The sequence below is a fragment of the Schistocerca serialis genome, chromosome 4, assembly GCF_023864345.2.
Source record: "Schistocerca serialis cubense isolate TAMUIC-IGC-003099 chromosome 4, iqSchSeri2.2, whole genome shotgun sequence".
Classification (NCBI taxonomy): domain Eukaryota; kingdom Metazoa; phylum Arthropoda; class Insecta; order Orthoptera; family Acrididae; genus Schistocerca; species Schistocerca serialis.
In genome coordinates, this window is record NC_064641.1 from 222,878,806 (window position 1) to 222,903,851 (window position 25,046).

The 25,046-nt window shown below is 40.3% G+C and overlaps 1 protein-coding gene across 2 annotated transcripts in view; it reads left to right on the plus strand.

The window, feature by feature from the left end:
- The first annotated feature begins 875 nt into the window (after positions 1 to 875).
- Positions 876 to 25,046, plus strand: part of LOC126473333 (post-GPI attachment to proteins factor 3) — a 115,667-nt gene continuing 91,496 nt past the window's right edge. Inside the window, exons 1-4 of one of the 2 annotated variants that reach the window (XM_050100319.1) lie at positions 876 to 1,210; positions 1,292 to 1,440; positions 1,521 to 1,673; positions 1,751 to 1,875. In XM_050100319.1, coding sequence (XP_049956276.1) covers positions 1,084 to 1,210; positions 1,292 to 1,440; positions 1,521 to 1,673; positions 1,751 to 1,875 — 554 coding nt within the window. In that variant the 5' untranslated portion in view covers positions 876 to 1,083. The remainder of the gene's footprint in view (positions 1,211 to 1,291; positions 1,441 to 1,520; positions 1,674 to 1,750; positions 1,876 to 25,046) is intronic. The other variant, XM_050100318.1, reaches the window with a different exon arrangement.

A 25,046-nucleotide genomic window follows, 5' to 3' on the forward strand; every position in this document is an offset into this window, starting at 1 on the left:
CCACTCCTCTTTTAGGCCATCACCTGAAATCATATGAGAAGTGAAAAATTATAACTGAACAGAACACGTACATTGTTTTGTCTTTTATTCAAACACTGCTTACAGGTTGTCCCAGATATCTCTCGCCGTCTCACATGCAACCAACATCTACATGATTTTTGCTTCAACAGCTCTGACTCGCCGGACGATTTGCTTTGTCCAGTGTATTTAATGCTGCTTTAAATGCATCTGTTTGTGCTGTTGTATCATTCGTTGACAAAACTACGGGTCTCTGCACTTCGCGATGACACACCTCGTAACGCATTCTAATACACGTTATGAGTTTCTTACTGCAAACTTCCATATGGTCCACTTTTTATAATTTCTTAATACTATAGAAATCCATTTTGGTCACGTAAAACGTTTCAGGTTTACAACTGCAAAAATTACATACTAGAACGTGCTGGATAATTTTTAGCATGAACCGTACGAATCAAACAGAACAGGCAAACTTGTTTCTGGAGTCACTAGTTGCAAAACTATTGAAGCCAATTTCTTTCCTTGAAAGAACCACAGATTGGGCCCATAACCCACTGCAGAAATTTAAGGAAAAGAGCACAATATACCTTAATGGATTTAATAAAGCAAATGCGCGGCGTAGTTCTTAGAATATGTATTCGGTACAACAACAGACATTTCATGAATTTCACATGCAACTACTTAGCAGAGAGGTTTCACCTAAATGTCAACATGAACATTTCACTTCAACAGGATTATCCGCGTTTTGCCTTTATCAGTGCACTGTTCGCATTATCGGGACGATGCTGTAGTAACCTCTGTGTGTGTTTTTCCCATAGATCCCTGTTATTCCTCGTAATCACCCTTGTCGATTCATACTCGCAGTGGTGCCACGCTATTTATGTGTGTGGTCAATGGTGTTACTGTTTACTGTTTAGTGTTTACATTGACGATGCAAGTGGGAGCAAGTACATGCCGGCTGTCATACGAAGTTCTGTGTTTGATAACATGTGTGTGATTACATTATGATATTTTTTCGTATCGTAGTAAATAATATTGAAGGCGTAGAACGAAAAATTGGTGAAAATGTCACTTATAGTAGCATGGCTAGTAACGACAGGATTGTTTAATATTGTTGCGGCGTCTGTTGGCGATAGAACCCTGTTCTATAAAAACTGTGTTGACAGATGTGTCGGACAAAACTGCACGAAAGGTACCAATGTAAAATAATTATTTCTACAGGGAAGTGAAATACTAAAAGATTTTTACGCACATCACCTTCTTTCATTTATAGATGGCCTGGACTTCTCCACGTCAGTTCAGCCGTTCTACCAAAGAGCGCTAAAATGGACTTGTAGGGAAGAGTGCCAATATAGCTGTATGTGGCATACAGTTGAAAACTTCTTAAGACGTAATTGGGATGTTCCACAGTTTCATGGAAAAGTGAGGCAGTTCGGATTGTGGAGTAAAAACAGATTTCATTGAATGGTTATCGTGAGCACTAATATTGGCTTCTTTTTCAGTGGCCCTTTATACGTTTTCTTGGTGTGCAAGAACCAGCCTCCTTCATTTTTTCTGTGATGAATTTTGTCTCTCATCTTTTGATGCTGAGGAGGTTTCACAAGGAAGTAAGGAGAGATAGCCCAATGTATTGGTTCTGGCATGTGTATGGGGCGGTATGCTAAATTTCATTTCATCTTTGAGTATGAATGTCTGAAATTCTTCCCCAGTGTTAATGGAGAATTACTTGCAGGTCTGCTTGAATGCATGGTTGTGGTCAGCAGTGTTTCATGCAAGAGATACAGTGCTTACTGAACAAATGGATTACTTTTGCGCATTTTCAATGGTGCTGTTTTCCTGCTATGGTATGCTTGTGAGGTAAATTAAGTGAAAAAAAAAAACAACGGATGACACTAATTGCTATGTTGTAACTATTAATTTGTGTAATTGGGTTTTGAATTATGCAGTCTCACTGCCTATAGCTGCCGTGACTTTCCATCCCTTTCTGCTTCTCAGAAAACTGTTGGTATAGCAAGATTTTCTTAGTATTAGTACCTTCTCATAAACACCATCCTCTCAAAGACACAGAAAAATTGAAACACCAAAAAGGACTGATGTAATGAGATGAATGTTAGATACATTCTTTATTCATTCCAACTACTTCCATAATATCTTGGATAGAGGTATGGGCATTGATAATTTTTTTGATTAATCAATAGATGGGATTATAGATGCTATTTTAGGGTTTAGTGTGCACCTTGATAATTTTAATTAGCCTAGATATAGTATGGCAATTTTAGTAACCAACACAATCAGAAAATTGACATCCTCATCCATGTTGCTCAGTGCTACAAGCACTTTGACTTTGAAGGGGTCACATTGTTTTCCTTTCATTAAAGAAATGATATTCTGAAGTGTTCATTTTGAGTACGACAGATGTGCGATAGAGTTCACACACATGTGAATGTTTTGAGTGATTGTGCTGGACTATGTAAAGTAAGCCTCACAGCACTGTGTGCCATGTGTACTATAGTATTTCCATGACTGTAATTCAGCTTTTGAGCTTTTTACCTTGCCGAACACTATGCCACTGAGTGGCATACTAAAAATTTGCTAGATCTCCAAAACAAATGTAATTTTGTGGCATAAGGCATATGAAAATGAAATAATTGTATGGCATTATTGACTGGGAGAACCCATCTGGGTTTGCTCGGCCACCCAGTGCAAGTCTTTTTATTCAGCATCACTATAGTGATTTGTGCGTTGGTGGTGGTGATCATTATGGTGATGATGACACAACACCACCCAGTCCCTGTGAAGAGGGAATTTCCGACCCAGCCTGGAATCGAATCCAGGACCCCAAAGGACTAGGGTGAGGGCTAGTGCTGCATAGGTGGGTAGAGGAAGGAGGAGGTGGAGGTGGGAAGCAGAATGAGAGGTTAGGTGTGGGTAGATAATGGTTTACAGGGAGCAGCTGGTTGGCTGGATAGAAATGTGGGAATGAGAGGTGGTAGGTACATGGGCTATTCATGCAGTGTATGGACACCGGAGCAGGTGAGTTCGTGTGGCGCAAAATGAAGATGATGTGGAGGTATGGATTGGGTGGAGGTAACAGAACAGAGGAAGGGGAAACTGTTGGGTAGCAGTAGTAGGAACAGTGGGTTAGTGGAGACTGAGGCCAGGAGTATGTGTTATCCTCTCATCTGCATAATTCAGTAAAGGTGGTGCTGGAGGGGAGGATCCAAATGACAAGGGTTGTGAAACAGCCATTGAACTTAAGCATGTTGTGCTCAGCAGTGTATTGACCATTGGGTGGTTAACTCCATTCTTGGCCACAGTTTGGTAGAGGCCATTCATTCTGAGGGACAGCTGGTTGGTGGTTATGCTCAGTTATTTGTGAGTACATTCTCTCAAAAACTTTTGAAAAGATGAAGTAGTGATATAGTAGTCAATCAGAGGTAGTTTGACTATCTCCAGCATTGTCGATGGCTGTCACTACAGCATATTTGTCTTTCAGGAAATATGCCCAGAGTCATCAATTAATTACAAACAGCTTAAAGGTGTCAGTTTAGTGCCCTGCACTTAACTTGACACCGCTATAGACCAGTTGTGAGAGAAGAAAGGAAGAATCATAGGTATATATGTATGTGGGAAGAGCTAAGTATCCACATTAACGTAGGCCCACCAGTTTACCTGTTATACCAATGTCTGTCTCTCTGTGATGTGCTTTTGTGATTACTGTAATATGCTCAAACACATGCGCCTATGTTTCATTTCTTACTGACTCCTCATGATTAATATTTACTGTCAGTGAGAATCTGGTTTTATATTTCAGAAAACATAGAAATTGACTTGAAACTTGTGCACATAGTCTGCTAGGATAACTGGCACTGAGGACAAATTTAGATTCTTCTTCTCCTCTTTGCTCAGCACTCTCGAGATTTTGGTGTCAGCATCATAAGTACCCTGCCTGTTAATCATTTATTGAGATCAGTATTAGTTTACAGCAATAATTGTTGGGTCATCTGCAAATTAAGGAACATGTTGTGACGAGTCATTGATAGCAATTATGAAAAAGAATGGTCCAAGCACTGATCTCAGTGGTAACCTTGTCTCTACCATTTTCATTAAAGAATGCCTGTTTCTCACTGAAACATATTGTTTTTTGTGTCTTAAGTATGAAGCAAGTATTTTTATTGCTGTTGTTTGTACTTCATATAATTCAAGTTTCTTAATATTTCATAAGGGATACAATCAAAGGCTGTACTTAGGTCACATAAAACCCTATTTTCAAAAGCAGTGATTTATCTGGTTTATAATGTCAAGAACCACTGAGGTGGTATTTTTCCCTTGTCTGTAACCAAACTGTTTGTTCGAAAGGAGATTGTATTCTTCAGAATTATCACTTAATTGATTATGTATAAGAGTTTCAAAAATTTTAGAAGTTACAGGAACTATTGAGACTAGGAAATAATTTTGGGGGAGATTTGTCTCCTTTTTAAAAATTGGTATATCTTTAGAAATTTTTAATGATGCGGGGAAAATTCTGAGCTGAACACATTTGTTAAAATTGAAGGCTAAAGGTTCACGGATAAAATGAATAGTTTTCTTGATAATGTAGTTGGATAGCCAGTAATTATCCATAGTTTCAGAGTTGGAGGTTTTTTTTAACTGCTTTTATTACATCTGTGGATGTGATAATTTTCCACTGAAAAAACTGTTTCACTGACAGCCGCTTACCAAGTTGTTCGCTTGCAGATGTGTTGGCCAAGTTTATTCTGTTTGCAGTTTCTTTCACTGAAGTCACAAAGAACTCATTCAGTTGGTCTCATTCAAGTGATACTTCATGTGTTTGGTTGGGGGAGTGTTCTTGTGTGATAATCTGCCATGCTGCTTTGCACTTGTTTGGTGGAGTTTCTATAAAGCTTTCATACAATAATATTTTATAATTAAGCAACTTAGTTTTAGAACATTTTTTATACTTCTGATACGTATTATAATCTGTATCAGCTTCTTTGGTGTCCTTCCCACAGTTGTTTTTATATGCATTTTGCAATAAGATTTGTTCCCTAATGTTTTCAGTTCTTTAGTATACCAATTTGCTACTTTGTTTTGGGCTTACATTTATACTTAGTTTTTCTTAGGGGTGATTAAGTGTACCACACTTCAATATATTTGCTAAAGAATCTGTCAAGCACAATTTCAACATTATTTTGTTAAATCTGTGTTTCATACAAAAAGTCCCATTTTATATAACTTAGCCTATCAGCAAACAGTTCACAAATTCGTCTATCTGACTTCTCACCCAAGCCCCCTCAATTTCATCGTGGGTTATATTACTGATGTGACCTAACAGTTTGCTGTAGAGTCTGAGGAATAATGGTCCAGGGTCAGAGAAACATCCATTTGCATGACCAGCAGTAAAAATCTCACTAGGGAAGTTAACAGTAATATTATCTGAGCAGGCTTCTTGACGAGTAGTATTTTTATTTGTACAGAATAAATTTAATTACCTTACGATATTGAAAAACGTTCTTGACACTTACTTGCCACAGTTTGACATTTCTATATTGAAGTCACTGCAGACAGTGATATTTTCTTCTTTCCTTGCTATTTTTTAAATGAATACTTCTACCTCTCCATTTAGAGATCTGTCTATCGCAGTCTCATCTGTCAGCTTTATGCAGCTTAACTCACAAGCTACTTCAGAACAAAACTGGCTTGCATCAACTTTTGTGAATTTCAGACTGTCTTTGAGAAAAATTACAACTCCACCAATTTTTTTTTTCTTTTCTGCACATAATATTGGCCGCAACACATCCTTGAGGAACCAAAAATATCTATTTCAGATTCAGTTAACCAGTGCTCCAAAACACAAGCTGCATCTACTTTCTTACTTCTTCACTAATGTTCTAATTCTAATATTTTATTCCTAATGCTGCGCATATTGATTTGTTATACTTTTGTCTGTCAATACTTGGACCTATTGAGCCTAACAGTGTTATTTCTTTCTTTGCAGAGAAGAGGGATTCCTTATAAAGATAATGACACTGATCATTTTTAGGCTGAGCCATGTAACTTACATGTGGGAGAGATTCCTCCTTGTTCCTCCCTGATATCATAAAAATTTCTCATCCTGTATTGTGGCTATTCTTGGTCTCAGTTGCATTCTCTGGCTGCCTGTTGCTTTTGTTCCAGGTGATATTTTTGCTTTATTTTTGGTGTGATACTGTTAAAAATAGGCAAAATGCGTAGTACGAAGTTGCAGTGATTGCAATAATGTCACAATTCCTTCTTCATTGTTTCATAACGGATAATTTCAGAGCTGCAAAAAATGAATAAACAATAAGAATAAAATGGTTAAAAGATTTACATATCTTGTGGAGATAATCCAAGAAAATGGTTTGTTGCAATAGAGGAAGGAATACATAAAATGGGAACTAACTAAAAACTATTACAACAGCAAAGGAGCCGGCCGCTATGGCCGAGTGGTTCTAGGCACTTCAGTCCATAACCGAGCTGCTGCTACAGTCGCAGGTTCGAATCCTGTCTCGGGCATGGATGTGTGTGATGTCCTTAGGTTAGTTAGGTTTAAGTAGATCTAAGTCTGGGGGACTGATATCAGATGTTGAGTCCCATAGTGCTTAGAGCCACTTTTGAACAGCAAAGGACTGTCTGAAAATGCAAAAATAAGGCATTACAGTACAGTAGTGAAGTCAGAATGTCTACATGCAACTGACTGTGTAGTGTCAAACTATAATTCAGATAAATTAGAAGTACTAGAAAGCCAAATCATTAGCAAAATATTAGATGCACAAAAAACTATGAAAGGTTGGAAATTGCATAGTAATGACAAAATTTATTGAAACACGTAAAATACATATGAAGCCATGAGAAACAGAAGACTGATTTTCTTGTGTTCTTTGCATTTTATGTGTACCGTTCTCTCATTATGTATTCCAGTGCTCAGGTGAACAGTAATGATGATAGCCATCCTGTCTTAAGCCTGTTTTTATGGGGAATGGGCCAGAAATTTCTCCTCTAAACTTAACTGTGAGTTTGGTGTTGGTTAGATTAAGTCCAATTAGTTTTGAATGGAGTCCAGATGCCTTAAAATTTTTAATCTTGAAGGGCTGTGGAGACAATCATGTGCCTTCTTAAAATCAACTAATGTTATTGCCAGAGGTTTGTCCTGTTTCCTGTAGTATGCCATAATCAGTTTAAAACTGTGTTCTCTGCACAGCTTCTCAGTAGTCTGAAAACTCCCTATTATTCCCTTAACTGTTGTTCTAGCTGTTCCTTTATTCTTCCATGTAGGATCTTGGATAAAATCTTGTCTGTACAGTCTAGGGCAGAGATTCTTATGTAATTTTCCAGATTGCTCCTATCCCCCTTTCTTATGTAGTGGGAGGATGATGACTGTGGCCCAATGTTTGGGGAACTGTTCTATTATCCAGTTTTTTGTTAGAGCTTTGTGTAAGGAGGCCTTGACTAGTCACTTCAGTATTTCCACAATCCAACAAAAACACGATCTTCTCTACATGCTTTATAACTTTGTCATGAAGGGCTCCTTTTTGATTCTTGGAAAGTTCTGATTTGCTAGCTTTGGTTTTTATTGGGGTATTATGTTGATTTGTAAGAGTTCTGTAGGTTCTTCACAGTTAAAAAGTTTATAAATGCTTTTGGCATAATTTCAGCATTTTCTTTTTTACTGTGTGCCATTCTTCCATCTTCATCTTTCAGTTTTAGCATAGAGGGCTTGTACTGTTGGAGTTGTTTCCCAAAGATTTTGTAGTAGTAGTTTCTGGAATTTTTTGGATAATTATCTCCCATAGAATTTATTCTGTCTTTATGATATCCTCTCTTAATTCTTCTAATGTTTTGTGTGAATTTTTTCCTTTCATTTTTTAAGTTGATGACATTCCTCGGTTTTCTGCGAGTGGAAAAGTTTCAAACACAGAAAACAGAACTGTGTTTGGTGTCTTTATTCCTGGAATTTGTCACATTCTGGTGTCCACCTTGCATGTTTTCTTTGTGGGTTCAAAGGAGCTAGATTCTCTGCTTGTTTCTTCAGACTTACCAGTTCTTCTACATCATCTGTTAAATTAATGGTTTGTATTATTTGTTGTCATTTGTCATTTTTGATTAGCTGATATGGATCATACTTCCTTTTTGTTTTATTAGTTTTCCATTATTTTTCATTAATGGACTGAATTTGAGTTTAATTTTAACTAGCATTCTCCTCTCAGTACTTTAACATTGTAGATTACCTTAGGAAAATTTTTGTCTATACAGACATCTAACAAACACTCCTCTGCCATCCAGTCTGGGTGTTTCGATGGTTCAAGTTTATTTGGCTTCCTCTTGAAGTATGTTGATTTAAATATAAGGTTGTGTTCTCTTCAGACTTCTAAAAGTCTTTGACCATTCTTGTTTGTAAAGTTTTGTGGACTCCATTTTCCAATTATATCTTTTATTTCTTTTCTTTTCACAGCTGGGTGTAGAAGTCTCCCAATAACATTTTTATATTCCCTTCATGTATTCTCTTCCCAGTTCATTGGAGAATGACCCAAAAGTGATCTACCTCTTCCTTTGGTTTTTTCCCCCCCCCTCCCCCCCCCCCTTTCCACGTGTGGGAGCATGAGCATTTGTAATTGTGTAAGTTTTATTCATAATTTTAAAAGTCACAGTTGCAATTCTTGGTGATATAGCTTGAAAATCGGTTGTTGAATTTATTACATTTATACTCGCTATAAAGCTTGCTCCTAATTGGGACACTACTTCATAACCATCTGTCCTGGTTTCCCTTTATACATTCTATATCCTTGATATTTTTACAGGTCTTCTATCATGTTTCTTGTTTCTTGGAGACCTGCTATTAAGTTTTTGTTTATTTAATTCATCTGTGAAATTCTTGAGTTTTCCTGTCATAGGTAGTGAGTTTATGTTGTGTGTTACTATATAATTTATTTGCTCCTTTGATTCTTCTTTTATGAGTTAGTGTGCAGTTGGTTATCGACTGAATCCGATGTATCCCTTAACTGCCTTTTTGGGCAGGATGGTGGCATTTTTTTTCCCTAAAAGATGTTTCCATACTTAACTTTCAAAGGTAATTAACCTCAGCTGGAGCAAGCTCCAATTTATAACTAAAGTTGTTAACAGCAGACGATGAGTTTGGTCCACGGGAGTTATTTTATCTCACTCAACACCAATATAAGTCAGGGAGGATCCCCCTATCTGCTACCTGGAATGCACCACATAGGAGTATCACCCCTCCTCCTGCTACAACAGCATATTATGTTTGTGGCTAATTGTTATACAATAGGACTTGTCTTTATTAAGCGATTCAAGTTGCTTTGCTACACTGAAGGAGTCTATTCCTAAGTTACATGTGTTGACAGAGTTCTTGATTTGAATTCGGGAATATTTACTTTGTTGTCATTGGTGAACAAATGCCGGAAACCATATTTAGTAATTCCACTTCAGTAGCACTGTCATCAGTAGCATTTCAATTGCTATCATGCAATGTAGATGTTGATTTTGTCTTGCCACTAGTGTATTTTGCATACAGTAAGAATCTCTTCGGATTTTCTGTCAGATTTCAAGACAAAGTTTCATTGTGGAACCTGTTAAAAGCTTCTTACATTGCTTCTGTAAGGATTACTGCCCTGTTTTGTGTACCATAGTGGCTCAGTTCTATCTCTTATTAATTAATGTGGTATAAATCTTTCCATTGCTTGCGACGTTATTTCTTTAAATTTAAGCCACATCTAGTCTATACTTTCATAGTTATTTCAGAAGGAATGGAGGCCATCTCTTAGGAAGGCTTCAGGCAAATTTTTATCTGCTTTCTGAAATAGATATATTCTGCATTTGTTTTTCGTGAATTTGGATGTTACAGTATTAAGTCTTGCTACAAAGATCTTGTGGTCACTAATCCCTGTATCTGCCATAATGTTGCCTATTTATTCAGGACTTTTTGTTGCTAAGAGGTTGAACGTGTTTTCACAACCATTTACACTTCAAATGGGCTCCTGAACAAATTGTTTAAAATAGTTTTAATTAAGAAAATTAGTACAGTTGTGAATGATGTTTTCTGCCCACCACCGACTTTCAATGTGTATTTTCACTAACACATTGAGGGTAGATTGAAGTCACCACCAAGTATGAATGTGTGAGTGGATTGCCTATTTGAAATGAGACTCAAGTCGTCTTTGAATTGTTCAGCAACTTTATAATCTGAGTTGGGAGCTCTGTAAAAGGAACCAGTTATTAATTTATTCCGATTAAGTATAACCTCTACCTGTAGTAACTCACAGCATCTATCTTCTTAGATTTCGCTACAAGATAAACTATTTCTGACAGCAATGAACAAGCCACCTCAAATTGTATTTAATCTATCTTTTCTGAACACTGTTAGGTCCTATGTAAAAATTTTCACTGAACTTGTGAACGGCTTTAGCCAGATTTCAGTACCTGTAACAGTTTGTGCTTCAGTAATTTCTGTTAGTGTCTGGACTGTGGTTCGTTTCCAACACAGCTACAACAGTTTACCACTATACTATCTTTAGTTCCTAATACAAACCTTGTCCTGTGTTTGACTTGCACCTTTTGAGACCCTGTGATGTAAAAAGTATCACGAAGTCCACTCCGAACAGCGACGCATTACCCGTGTAGCTATCTTCTGTGTATAGTGGACTCCTGACCTATTAAGCGGGACCTGATGCCCCACCACGCCATGGCACAAGTTGAGGTATCTGCAGCCTACATAGTTGCACCACTGATTTAGACCCACTTGGCTCTGTACCAGAGGTCGCAACAGGCCCTGTCAACAATGTTACAGGTAATGAACTCTTTCATCTCGCAAACAAGACTTGTAGATTTTACCGATTCAGCTAGCCACTTGTAACCATAGAGGCTCTAAAGTGGCACATATCAACACATCATTAGTGCTGATGTGAGCCATATCCAAAAATAAGCTAGAGCAGTCTGTGAGAGAACTGACTCAGTAAGATAACAGCTTAGACCTGCAGGTGACAAACTGACCTGAATATTCTATCTCAGTTAGTATAGAACTGGGAATCATAAGGCCTTTCAACATCAGTAAATACACAGTGATTAAGAATACAAAGAAAGGTAGGAAGATCTTTCTGTTTAGCAAGAATTACAAGAGACAGATTTCATATCACCTTAAAAGTAAACACGAAAATGCCATCTCCATCACTGATAATGTTGAGAGTGAAAGGACAAAGTTCATGAGCATCATACTATATGCTTGAGACAGGTATGCAACAAACAAAATTGGGAAGGATGGAAAAGACCCTCTGTAGTTCGACAATTGTGTTGGGCAGCTGCTGTGAAATTAAAGAGAACTTCACAACAAATTTACACATAGCCAAAGCCTCACAGACAAACAAAAACCAGAAGAAGCCAAAATTAGCATAAAGAGTGCTAGGCATAAAGTGTTCAACAAATTTGGAAGTAAAATTCTCTCTACTGACTTGACAGAAAATCCTAATAAATTTTGGTCTAATGTGAAGTATGTAAATGGATCAAAGCCATCTGTTGAGACACCCTGTGACCATAATGGCACTGACACAGAGGATGACACAGATAAGGCAGAAATACTAAATATTTTTCCCAAATTATTTCATGGAAGAAGATCATGCTCTAGTTCCTCCTCTGAATCATCACACTAATGACAGAATAACGGATGTTGAAATAAATGATTACAGATAGGAAAGCAACTGAAAACACTCAACAGTGGAAAGGCCACTGGATGTGGCTGGATATCAATTGCAATCTACACAGAGTATGCTAAAGAACTTGCACCTCTTCTAACAACAAGGTACCTCTTTAATACATAGCTTAGTCATTGTCCGTGTCCCTGCTTACCTCTTGAAAGATGATTGTTTCATCCAGATACACCAGATATTGACAAGGTTCCAATCCTTTAAACACTTTGTCCAATGAATGCTGGACTGTTGCTGGTGCATTTTTTAAACCAAATGGCATTCGTCTGTACTGACAATGTCCCCAAAGTGCTGAAAACATAGTCTTCACTTCCCACTGAAGGTACCTGCTCCTCAAGTCTATTGTCGAGAAGTACCGGTACTGTCAAGATTATCAATCGTGCCTATGATGTTTGGATTATAGTAGGCATTCATTGTAGTCTTACTGCTTAAATGGTGCTAGTCGCAGAAGAATCAATATTTCCTCAAAACTTCCATAGACTTCTTAGGTACAATCAGTGGTGGCTGATGTGTAGGAGCACAAGAGCATGTGAACACCCTAACTTTCGACACCTTGGGGATTTATTAGTTATTTTTCTCTGAATGCTGATAAACATAACATAGATGCTGCAATCTGAAAGATGCGGCACTTAAATCTACCGCATTACTGCTCCTCCAGATTCTATGAAACTTGGCGTAAAGGTTGTGAGCACAGCTCCAGTTGTGGACAACTCGCGTGACATAATTGCCTTGTGGGCCAAATACATACGGATTTGATAAACAATGTGTACAGTTCACGATGTACACAGCTAGCCCTTGCCGCTCAACTAGAAGTTTACTTAAATGCCACCAGATGGTAGCACAATGCGTCAGACTTTTGTCCCAGTTCACTCAGCATAAACCCTGATAGATGACAGCACACTCCTCAGATGTGCTAATTCGCTCACAATACAGGGTGTTACCAAAAGGTACAGCCAAACTTTCAGTAAACATTCCTCACACACAAATAAAGAAAAGATGTTATGTGGCCATGTGTCTGGAAATGCTTAATTTCCATGTTAGAGCTCATTTTAGTTTCGTCAGTATGTATTGTACTTCCTCAATTCACCGCCAGTTGGCCCAAATGAAGGAAGGTAATGTTGTGTTGACATGCGACTCATTGCTCTACAGTACTAGCATCAAGCACATCAGTATGTAGCATCAACAGGTTAGTGTTCATCACGAACGTGGTTTTGCAGTCACTGCAATGTTTACAAATGCGGAGTTGGAAGATCTCCATTTGATGTGTGGATTAGCACGGGGCAATAGCCGTGGTGCGGTACGTTTGTATCAAGACAGATTTCCAGAATGAAGGTGTCCTGACAGGAAGACGTTCGAAGCAATTGATCGGCGTCTTAGGGAGCACGGAACATTCGAGCCAATGACTCGCGACTGGGGAAGACCTAGAATGACGAGGACACCTGCAATGGACGAGGCAATTCTTCATGCAGTTGACGATAACCCTAATGTCAGCGTTGGAGAAGTTGCTGCTGTACAAGGTAACGTTGACCATGTCACTGTATGGAGAGTGCTACAGGAGAACCAGTTGTTTCCGTACCATGCACAGCGTGTGCAGGCACTATCAGCAGCTGATTGGCCTCCACTGGTACACTTCTGCGAATGGTTCATCCAACAATGTGTCAATCCTCATTTCAGTGCAAATGTTCTCTTTACGGATGAGGCTTCATTCCAACGTGATCAAATTGTAAATTTTCACAATCAGCATGTGTGGGCTGATGAGAATCCACACCCAATTGTGCAATCACGTCATCAACACAGATTTTCTGTGAACTTTTGGGTAGGCATTGTTGGTGATGTCTTGATTGGCCCCCATGTTCTTCCACCTACGCTCAATGGAGCACGTTATCATGATTTCATACGGGGTACTCTACCTGTGCTACTAGAACATATGCCTTTACAAGTACGACACAACATGTGGTTCATGCACGATGGAGCTCCTGCACATTTCAGTCGAAGTGTTCGTACGCTTCTCAACAACAGATTCGGTGACCGATGGATTGGTAGAGGCGGATCAATTCCATGGCCTCCACGCTCTCTTGACCTCAACCCTCTTGACTTTCATTTATGGGGGCATTTGAAAGCTCTTGTCTATGCAACCCTGGTACTAAATGTAGAGACTCTTCGTGCTCGTATTGTGGACGGCTGTAATACAATACGCCATTCTCCAGGGCTGCATCAGCGCATCGGGGATTCCATGCGATGGAGGGTGGATGCATGTATCGTCGCTAACGGAGGGCATTTTGAACATTTCCTGTAACAAAGTGTTTGAAGTCACGCTGGTATGTTCTGTTACTGTGTGTTTCCATTCCATGATTAATGTGATTTGAAGATAAGCAATGAAATGAGCTCTAACATGGAAAGTAAGCGTTTCCGGACACATGTCCACATAACATATTTTCTTTCTTTGTGTGTGAGGAATGTTTCCTGAAAATTTGGCCGTACCTTTTTGTAACACCCTGTATACTATAGTAAAATTAGATCGGATATCAGTATATGTTAAAGTCGTACTGTCAGTAAACCAATTTTGTGGGTTTCTGGACGAGTTAATATATCAAGTCATGAATTTTATCATACAGTAATCCATTTCAAGCACTGAGAATCACGAGGGCCTAAAGCACATCACCGTCGATTGTAAGAATGTAGCATTTATTCATGCTTCTCAAACCTACTGATCTTTTGATGAGTCAGGTTTAGCTGTGCTGTAGGACCACATGTATATATGAAAATTCATGAGAAAGCTGTATAACTGGTTTCTCTGATATTCACTTAAATGTGGGATCAATGGCTGTGTGCTTTACACCTTTATGGATCTCAGCACCTCATTTGTATTCTAGTCAAGTGACCAGGTTGGTAGACATTACTACTTGAGTTTAATCATTTTCACAAATGGCACTTTCTGTTTTGAATTGATTGATTACTGTGTGGGAATCAGCTTTTGTGTGCAGTGTAAACGTGAACTATGTTGAATCTGTTTTAAATGCTAACAGAAAAGTAAAGCTGTGAAGATGTGGTCGTGAGTCGTGCTTGGTACTGCAGTCAGCAGAGCACTTGCCCACGAAAGGTCCTCCTGGGGGTCTGGGGGTTAGAATAGGCCTGAGGTATTTCTGCCTGTCGTAAGAGGCAACTAAAAGGAGTCTCACACGTTTCGACCTTTGTGATGGTCCCCTGTAGTGTTTGACCTCCATTCTTCAAAATTTTCCCGAAGAGTGAGCCAAATGGGGAAGGGCGCCTTACATGGTGCATCGTGTCTATTGTGCATTGAGAACTTTAGCCCACTTTCTCGTCGTCCCATTTAAGTCTCACTCATTCTCCATCTCTTGGGCGAGGACACCTTCGTGGGTGTGTTTTCCACCGTGCACTACGCAGTATCACTTTCTGCGTCGACGATGACCATGGACTTCTTTGCACCTGATATCCAGCATGATGGCCAGTACGTTGTGGTGGGGTTGCCATGTACCCTGTTGGTTGTAGCCCCCAAACCACACAGGGATCATTCTGCTGATGCCTGTGCCATTAACTCCCCGTGTATGCCAAGGGGTAGATGCCCATACTCCTTGGGTATTGGGACTCCCGGCAATGGCCATCCTGCCAGTTGGCCTTTTCTGCAGCTAGGTGGCGTCAGTGGGGAGGGCCCCTGGTGAGAGTGGGTGACATCAGGGAGGATGACACACGATGAAGTGCAGTCCATCATCTCTTGCTGGTGGTGAAACACAGCAGTCTCTAAGCATTCATGAGCTCAGTTCAATGCACAGAAGTTTGACCCCAACTCATTCCCCTCCCTGGCCACACCATGGGAGGAACGTCAGGCTAAGGATGTAAGCAGATCTTATTCGCCCCGGTACCTTGTATGTTCGAGAGCTGATCGGGAATCTTTCATGATGATGAAGCCTCAGTTTTTTATTGAGCATTTAGAGGACAAGTTTGGGGAGGTGGAGGGATTGTCCAAAATGAGGTCTGGGTCAGTCTTGATCAAAACAGCATCCTTCGCCCATCCATGGACGTTACTTGCTTGTGACAAGCTGGGGGATGTTTCTGTAACTATCATGCCCCGTAAGAGCTGAAATATGGTCCAGGGTATCATATTTCACAGGGACCTTCTTTTGCAGTCTGACGATGAGCTGTGCGCCAATTTAGGGCAGCGAGGTGTACATTTTGTCCGACTTGTCAACTGGGGTCCGAGGGATAATCTGGTTTTCACTGGTGCCTTCATCTTGGCCTTCGAGGGTGATACATTGTCTGAGAAGGTCAAGGTTATGGTCTACCACTGTGATGTAAAGCCCTATATCCCTCCCCAATGCGGTATTTGAAGTTCTGGAAGTTTGGCCACATGTCTTTCCGCTGTACTTCCAGTGTCACATGTCGAGATTGTGGACACCCATCACATCCCAATACTCCATGTGCCCTGCCTCCCATCCGTGTCAACTGCAGAGAGGACCATTCACCTTTCTCGCCACACTGCAGGATTCTCCAGAAAGAAAGGAAAATCATAGAGTACAAGACCCTGGACTGACTGACGTACACTGAGGCTAAGAGAAAATTTGAACACCTGCATCCTGTACGTATGACATTGTCTTACGCCACCGCTGCAACAGTTCTGGCACCATCAGCTCTGCCAAACCCAGTCACCTCTCAGGGCTGGAAGACTACACCTGCCCCCTTGATGGTGGGGGGCCATCATTTCCCTCCCTGTTGCTCCCGCACCACCTACTTCGAGAGCAACAACCACCCCTCCCCCCACCCCACAACTGTCGGGGATGTCTGTCCCCACTTCTAAGCCAGAGAAGCGTAAGTCTTCTTCGGTTTCTCTCAGTAGGAAGGGGTCCCTTGGGTCACTCCCTTCCCAGGTTTCTGTTAGTGGGAAAGATGACACCCGCCAGTGGCTGAAGAGCTTAAAAGCAGCTGGTCGTAGGGCTTCACACTCATCCTCAGTCCTGGAGACTGAGCCAGGGAAACCAAAGGAGCAGTGGGAGAAATCCAAAAAAGAAAACCCCTAAGAAATTGTGGTGGCACCCACACCACTGCTACCTACAAGCTCTGCATCTGAGGATGGGGTGGAGATTCTGGCGTCCACTGAGGACCGAGATCTCACCAGATCCTCAGACACAATGGATATGGACTGCTCAGGCAATAAGTCAGTGGCAGCAGCTGCCTCTGAGGCATAAACTGCCTCGTTGAATGTTCCATGCCTTCCCATTCTCATGATGATGTCATCCTCCAGTGGAATTGCTGCGGTTTTTTCCACTGCCTGGCTGAGCTACGGCAACTGGTAAGCTGTACACCTGTTATCTGCATTGCCCTCCAGGAAACCTGGTTCCCGGCAATGGGGACCCTTGCCCTCCGTGGCTATAGGGGATATTACAAGAACTGTAGCAACTATAATCGAGTGTCAGATGGAGTTTGCGTTTATGTCCTAAACTCGGTCTGTAGTGACACTGTGCCCCTTCACACCCCTCTTGAAGCTGTGGCTGCCAGAATAAGGACGACACAGGAAATAACTGTCTGCAATGTATATCTTCCTCCAGATGGTGCAGTACCCCTAAATGTATTAGCTGCACTGATTGATCAACTCCCTACACCTTTCCTACTTTTGGGATATTTTAACGCCCATAACCCCTTGTGGGGTGGCACTGTGATTACTGGCTGAGGCAAAGACATCGAAATTTTACTGTCTCAGTTCGACCTCTGCCACTTAAATACTGGTGCTACCACACATTTCAGTGTGGCTCGTGGTAGTTACTCGGCCATTGATTTATCAATTTGCAGCCCAGGACTTCTCCCATCTGCTGGAATGATTGGTGTGTCGACAGTTGGGTTGGGTCAGATCCTGGAGTCATGTGGCCTACTGGCTCCACGTCAGGGCAGCTTTCACCGGTGTCGCTCTACCACTGATAATCTTGTGTCCCTCTAGTTTGCCATCCGAACAGCCTTTTACAGACACCAACACCTGCTTGCCATCGTTTTTGATTTACGAAAAGCGTATGACACCACTTGGTGACACCATATCATTGCCACATTATACGAGTGGGGTCTCTGAGGCCCGCTTCCAATTTTTCTCCAAAATTTTTTGTCGCTCTGTAGTTTCCGTGTCCAAGTTGGTGCCTACCAAAGTCCCCCCCCCCCCCCCCCCCATATCCAGGAGAATGAGGTCCCGCTGGGCTCTGTATTGAGTATCTCTCTATTTTTAGTGGCCATTAATGGTCTAGCAGCATTTTTAGAGCAGTCTGTCTCACTCTCTCTGTATGCAGACGACTTCTGCATTTCTTACTACTCCACCAGTACTGGTGTTGCTGAGGTTTGCGTACCTGGAACCATCCACAAGGTTTTCAGCTGTGAAGACGTGTGTCATGCATTTCTGTCAGCGCCGTACCGACAGAGGAGCCAGACAGAGTGTGTCGCACAACATAGGACAGGGAGGGCTCTAGAGGTGTAGTGAAGCCAGCTTCCCTAGAGGAGTAAACCTTATACAAATCCTGGTTCTCCAGGTTGGGGGTTGGGCATGGGGCTAATAACCCCATACTGTAAAAAAAAGGAAAAAGAACATTACGGAAATTCAGTAGAAGCCTCAGAAACTGGACGAAAAGCATGTATCACGACCCCGGCAAAGGAAACAGATAAAGGATCTGACAGTAGCATCATGGAATGTGAGGACAATGCTCGAGCCTGAAAAAAAATGAAAGAAATAGCCAGTGAAATTTTAAAATTCAAATATGATATCATAGGGCTACAGGAAATAAGATGGCAAGGGAATGGGCACATAGGTAAACCTGAGTACTCGCTGGTATATAATGGACCAGAAGAAAGAATAGGCCAATGTGGAACAAGCTTTATAATAACTAGGGAAGTTAGGAAAAGCCTTCTAGAATTTGAACCCATAAATGAAAGGATGTGTGGACTCAGACTAAGGGGGAAATATATGAATATATCAATAGTTAATGCACATGCACCAATGGAGGAAAAAGAGGATATAATAAAAGATCAGTTCTACGGATACTTGGAAAAAGTATGCTGCGTAATACCTAAATATGACCTGATGCTAGTAATAGATTTTAATGCAAAAATAGGGAGGAATGAACACCCGTATGGAGTTTCTGGAAAATATTCACTACATGAAGAAAACAACGAGAATGGAGACTTACTATGCAAATTCGCAGCAAGGAATAATATGTTTATTAAAAGTACCTGCTTTCCACACAAAAGGATCCATCTGGGTACTTGGAAGTCTGCAGTCAGCGGGGTAGTCAATCAGATTGACCATATTTTAGGACCTAGAGACATACAGGGCAATGGAAACAGAAGCCTTAAAAATTGGTCTCGTAGTAAATGAAAACAAAACACAATATATGCTAATGTCACAATCTGAGTCCAGAAGAACCCCTAAAAACCTAAACAACAATGGGAAATGCTTCAAAGGAGTATCCTCTTTTAACTATTTGGGAGCCATGATAACAAATGATAACAGTATTGTAACAGCTATAAGGAAAAGAATACAAACAGGAAACAGAGGTTACTTTGCAAATGTGCAACTTTTCAAAAATAGCTCTGTTACAAGAAAAACAAAATTGCTAATATATAATTCCGTAGTGCGTCCAGTTATCACATACGGGTCAGAGGTAGTGACGTTGACAGAACACAATAAAAATGCACTGAGAACCATTGAGCGGAAAATACTACGCAAAATCTATGGGCCAATAAGGGCGGAAGAAGGTTGGAGAATAAGCTACAGTGCCGAGTTACAAGAGTTAATACAAGGCAGGGATATAGTAAAATTTGTGAATTCACAGCGAATACGATGGCCAGGACACTTGGAGAGAATGGCAGAGGATAGAATTCCAAAGAAAATGATGAAAGGTGTGATCCATTCAACTAGGCGAAAAGGGAGACCTAGAAGAAGACGGATCGACGAGGTAATAATGGATATCACCAGTATGGGAGTCTGGTGGTGGAAAAGAGCAGCAGATAACTGAGAAGTGTGGAGGAAGATGGTTGAAGAAGCCAAGGCTCACCAAGGGCTGTAGCACTACTGAAGAAGAAGAATTAAGATTTATGGTTCAGCAGCACCCTCAGAGTTGCGTTTGCTCGACCCGTTGCACCACTGCTGAATTTGACTAGCGACAGGAGCTTTTAGAACGAGTCCAGTGACCAGCGTACTGGTGGAGGCTGGAGTCCCTCCATTGAAGATCAGACATGCACAACTGCTCACCAGTTACATTGCACACATTCATAGCTCTCCTGAACATCCTAATTACCGTCTTCTTTTCCCAACCACGGCGATTCACCTCCTGCATTGGTGGCCCAGGTCTGATTGCAGTTCGCATGCAATCGTGTCTGAACTGGAGTCCTTGCCTTTACTACCTCTCCTCGAGGTCAATCCATGTACACCTCCATGGTGTCGCCCTAGGCCGAAGCTTCACCTGGACCTTTCATGTGGCCCTAAGGGCTCCATTAACCCTGCGGCTCTCCACTGTCACTTCCTCTCGATTCTTGATGTGTTCCAGGGCTCTGAAGTGGTTACACTGTTGGCTTGATGGCTGATGGTCACATTGGCTTTGCCTATGTTCATGGCAGCCATATTGAACAGTATTCCTTACCCGATGGCTGCTGTGTATTCAGTGCAGAGCTGGTGGCCATATCTCGTGCACTTCAGTATCTCCGTTCATGCTCTGGAGAGTCTTTTCTTTTATATACTGACTCATTGAGCAGTCTGAAAGCTATCGATCAGTGCTACCCTCATCATTCTTTGGTAGCGTCCATCCAGGAGTCCATCTATGCCCTGGAACGGTCCAGTCGTTCAGTGGTGTTTGTCTGGACTCCTGGTCATGTTGGAATCTCAGGAAATGAACTTGCTGACAGGCTACATGGAAACCACTTCTGGAGATCGGCATCCCTGCAACTGACCTGCGTTCGTTATTGTGGTGCAAGATTTTTCAGCTTTGGGATACAGAATGGCAAAATCTCAGAATCACAACAAACTGCAAGCCATTAAGGGGACAACGAGTGTGTGGTGGAAGTCCTCAATGAGGACCTCTCTCAGGGACTCCGTGGTTCTCTGACGGCTCCACATTGGCCATGCATGGGTGACCCACGGTTAGCTCCTGGGCCGTGAAGACCTAACTCAGTTTTGGTGCAGCGCCCGGTTGACAGTGGCCCATATTCTTCTGCTCTGTCCTTCTTTGGCCGCTCTGCAACTTCATCTTTGGTTGTTGGACTCGTTATCATTGATTTTTGCATACAATGCCTCATCGGATGATTTGGTTTTATGTTTCATCCATGAGGGTAGGTTTTATCATTTGATCTGAGTTTTAGCACATGTCCTTTGTCCCTCTGTGTCTTCCACCCTAGTGCTTTCAGGATTTTAATGTGTTGCAGGGTGGCTGGCTTTTCCTTTGCATTTTCACGGTCGCCCAGCCACTGTAATCTGCTTTCTTGTTTTACTCTGTTCTGCTTCTAGTGTCTCTCTGTTTTCTTGTCCTCTTTTGTTCCTTTTAGTGTTCATTGCCTTTCCTTCGTTCTTGTGGTCTTTCCTTTCTTTCCGTATTGTATTATATGTCTCGTCTGTTTTATTCTCACACTTGTGGCATTTTTTGTTAGGAACAAGAGACCGATGACCTCGTAGTTTGGTCCCTTCCCCCCTCTTTTAAACCAACCAACCACGAAAAGTAAAGGTCCCAAGTTCGAGTCTCTGTCTGGCATGCAGTTCTAACCTGCCAGGAAGTTTCATATCAGCACACCTCCACTGCAGAGTGAAAATCTCATTCTGGGAACAGAAAAGTAAAGTACCAGGGAAAGTTAGCTTCCAAGGAACTAGGGTCTCCAGAAAAGATCTGTTGATTGAGAGGGTGATGAAATCAAATAAGTGTGACTGCAAGCGAACATTTAACAAGGAAGTGTATAGTTAGCACAAGTTGCTGTGTGGGTGCAGCATAAGAATATCTGATTTTCAGTCCAGAAGTAAATTCATGAACTAATGCATCTATTAGGGATCTTATACATTTGTCCGAAAAAATGGAAAAGCACAAAAACTCCCACTCAACACAAAAATGCAAAATGGTGAGTTGCGAACCTTGCACATTATTTCATTATTGCCTTAAACTTAGTTATGTTCAAAATGACAAAATTCCACAAAAAGAATGCATATTATTATTATTATTTCTTTCCTTTCTCAGATGTTATGTCTGGTTAAAAATGGAAATTGACGCGGACCTTGATCAAGCGTGACTTCCTTTTAACTGTACGGTATATGGTACATTGCATTTAAGAACTTTCGGGTAATTGAACATATATCAATAATTACAGATTTCTGTAGTTGTATATATACGTTTGGATGTAGCTGTATTACCTTAATGTACTGGTGGATATTGTGTGGTATGACTCCTGTAGTTGATAGTATAATTGGTATGATGTCAACTTTATCCTGATGCCACATGTCTTTGACTTCCTCAGCCAGTTGGCTGTATTTTTCAATTTTTTCTCCTGTTTTCTTTTGTATATTTGTTGTATTGGGTATGGATATTTCGATTAGTTGTGTTAATTTCTTCTTTTTGTTGGTGAGTATGATGTCAGGTTTGTTATGTGGTGTTGTTTTATCTGTTATAATGGATCTGTTCCAGTATAATTTGTATTCATCATTCTCCAGTACATTTTGTGGTGCATACTTGTATGTGGGAACATGTTTTATTAGTTTATGTTGTATGGCAAGTTGTTGATGTATTACTTTTGCTACATTGTCATGTCTTCTGGGGTATTCTGTATTTGCTGGTATTGTACATCCACTTGTGATGTGATCTACTGTTTCTATTTGTTGTTTGCAAAGTTTGCATTTATCTGTTGTGGTATTGGGCTCTTTAATAATATGCTTGCTGTAATATCTGGTGTTTATTGTTTGATCCTGTATTGCAATCATGAATCCTTCCGTCTCACTGTATATATTGCCTTTTCTTAGCCATGTGTTGGATGCGTCTTGATCGATGTGTGGCTGTGTTAGATGATACAGGTGCTTGCCATGTAGTGTTTTCTTTTTCCAATTTACTTTCTTCGTATCTGTTGATGTTATGTGATCTAAAGGGTTGTAGAAGTGGTTATGAAATTGCAATGGTGTAGTCGATGTATTTATATGAGTGATTGCTTTGTGTATTTTGCTAGTTTCTGCTTGTTCTAGAAAGAATTTTCTTAAATTGTCTACCTGTCCATAATGTAGGTTTTTTTATGTCGATAAATCCTCTTCCTCCTTCCTTTCTGCTTAATGTGAATATTTCTGTTGCTGAATCTATGTGATGTATTCTATATTTGTGGCATTGTGATCGTGTAAGTGTATTGAGGGCTTCTAGGTCTGTGTTACTCCGTTTCACTACTCCAAATGAGTAGGTCAGTATTGGTATGGCATAGGTATTTATAACTTTTGTCTTGTTTCTTGCTGTAAATTCTGTTTTAAGTATTTTTGTTGGTCTTTGTCTATATTTTTCTTTTAGTTCTTCTTTAATATTTGTATTATCTATTCCTATTTTTTGTCTGTATCCTAGATATTTATAGGCATCTGTTTTTTCCATCGCTTCTATGCAGTCGCTGTGGTTATCCAATATGTAATCTTCTTGTTTAGTGTGTTTTTCCTTGACTATGCTATTTTTCTTACATTTGTCTGTTCCAAAAGCCATATTTATATCATTCCTGAATACTTCTGTTATCTTTAGTAATTGGTTGAGTTGTTGATTTGTTGCTGCCAGTAACACACCTAATCTGTATTGGCTGTGATGTGATAATATTTGAATTTGCTTGGATATTAAGTGTGGTTTTCCAATTTTTCATTACTATGTTTAGGAACTGTATCAGTTTAGGATCTATTTGTATATTTCCAATATTTGTGGTAACCATGAGTGGGGTACACTATCAAAAGCTTTTTGGTAATCAATGTATGCATAGTGTAGTGACCTTTGTTTAGTTTTAGCTTGATATGTCACCTCTGCATCTATTATCAGTTGCTTTTTACATCCTTGTGCTCCTTTGCAACAGTCTTTTTGTTCTTCATTTATAATTTTGTTCTGTGTTGCATGTGTCATTAATTTCTGTGTAATTACTGAAGTTAATATTTTGTATATTGTTGATAGGCATGTTATGGGGCGATACTTAGCTGGGTTTGCTGTGTCTGCTTGATCTTTAGGTTTCAGATAAGTTATTCCATGTGTAAGTGTATCAGGGAATATGTATGGGTCTGCAATGTAACTGTCAAATAATTTAGTTAGATGTGAATCTGTTGAGGTGAACTTCTTTGGCCAGAAATTTGCTATTTTATCTTTTCCAGGGGCTTTCCAATTGTGAGTAGAATTAATTGCTCGGGTGACTTCATATTGCAATATTATCACTTCAGGCGTTTGTGGTACCATCTTGTATGTGTTTGTTTCTGCTTGTATCCACTGTGCATGCCTGTTATGTTGTACCGGGTTTGACCATATGTTGCTCCAGAAGTGTTCCATGTCTGTTATGTTTGGTGGATTGTCTGTTTTAATGTGTGTGTTATCTATTGTCTGGTAAAATTTCTTTTGGTTTGTGTTGAATGTTTGGTTTTGTTTCCTTCTATTTTCATTTTTTTTTTTTTTGTGTCTTCTAAGTCGTTTGGCCAATGCTTGTAATTTCTGCTTCTTTTCATCTAATTGCTCTATCGCTTCTTGTTGTGAGATTTTACCTAACCTTTTTCGTTTTTTTGTCTGATATTTCGTTTCTTATAAATTGTGTTAGCTGTCCGATGTCTTTTCTCAATTTTTCTATTCTGATCTGTAGCCTGTGTTGCCATGCTGGTTTTGTGGGTTTCTTCTGTGTGTTGGTTGGTTCTGATCTCTGCCTAGTGTGTATATTTAGTGTAGCGAGTGCTCCTATATAAACCAGTAGTTGTAACTCTTCCATAGTTGTGTTTTCATTTGTTTTGTTGTGTATGATTGTGCTGATAGTTGTTATTGTTGTTTCGACTTGTGGGTTATTTGGCGGTCTATGCAAGAATGGTCTAATGTCTCTATTTGTGTCTTTGTATTCTATATATGTCAGCTGAAATTTTTCTTCTATATCTAACATGTGTGTCACTTCGTGTTCTATTTGTGCTTGTTCTGGTGGCTGTCTTAAGATTTTGTTTTCCTCTGATTGTTTAATTGATGCGTGTTGTTCTTTGTTTGCTCTGGGATGTTTGAGTCCATTACTGTATTTTCTTCTTCTTCTGGTTGCACATTATTTTGTTCCAGTATTTGTTGTACTTGTTGTTTGATGTGTTCTAATTCT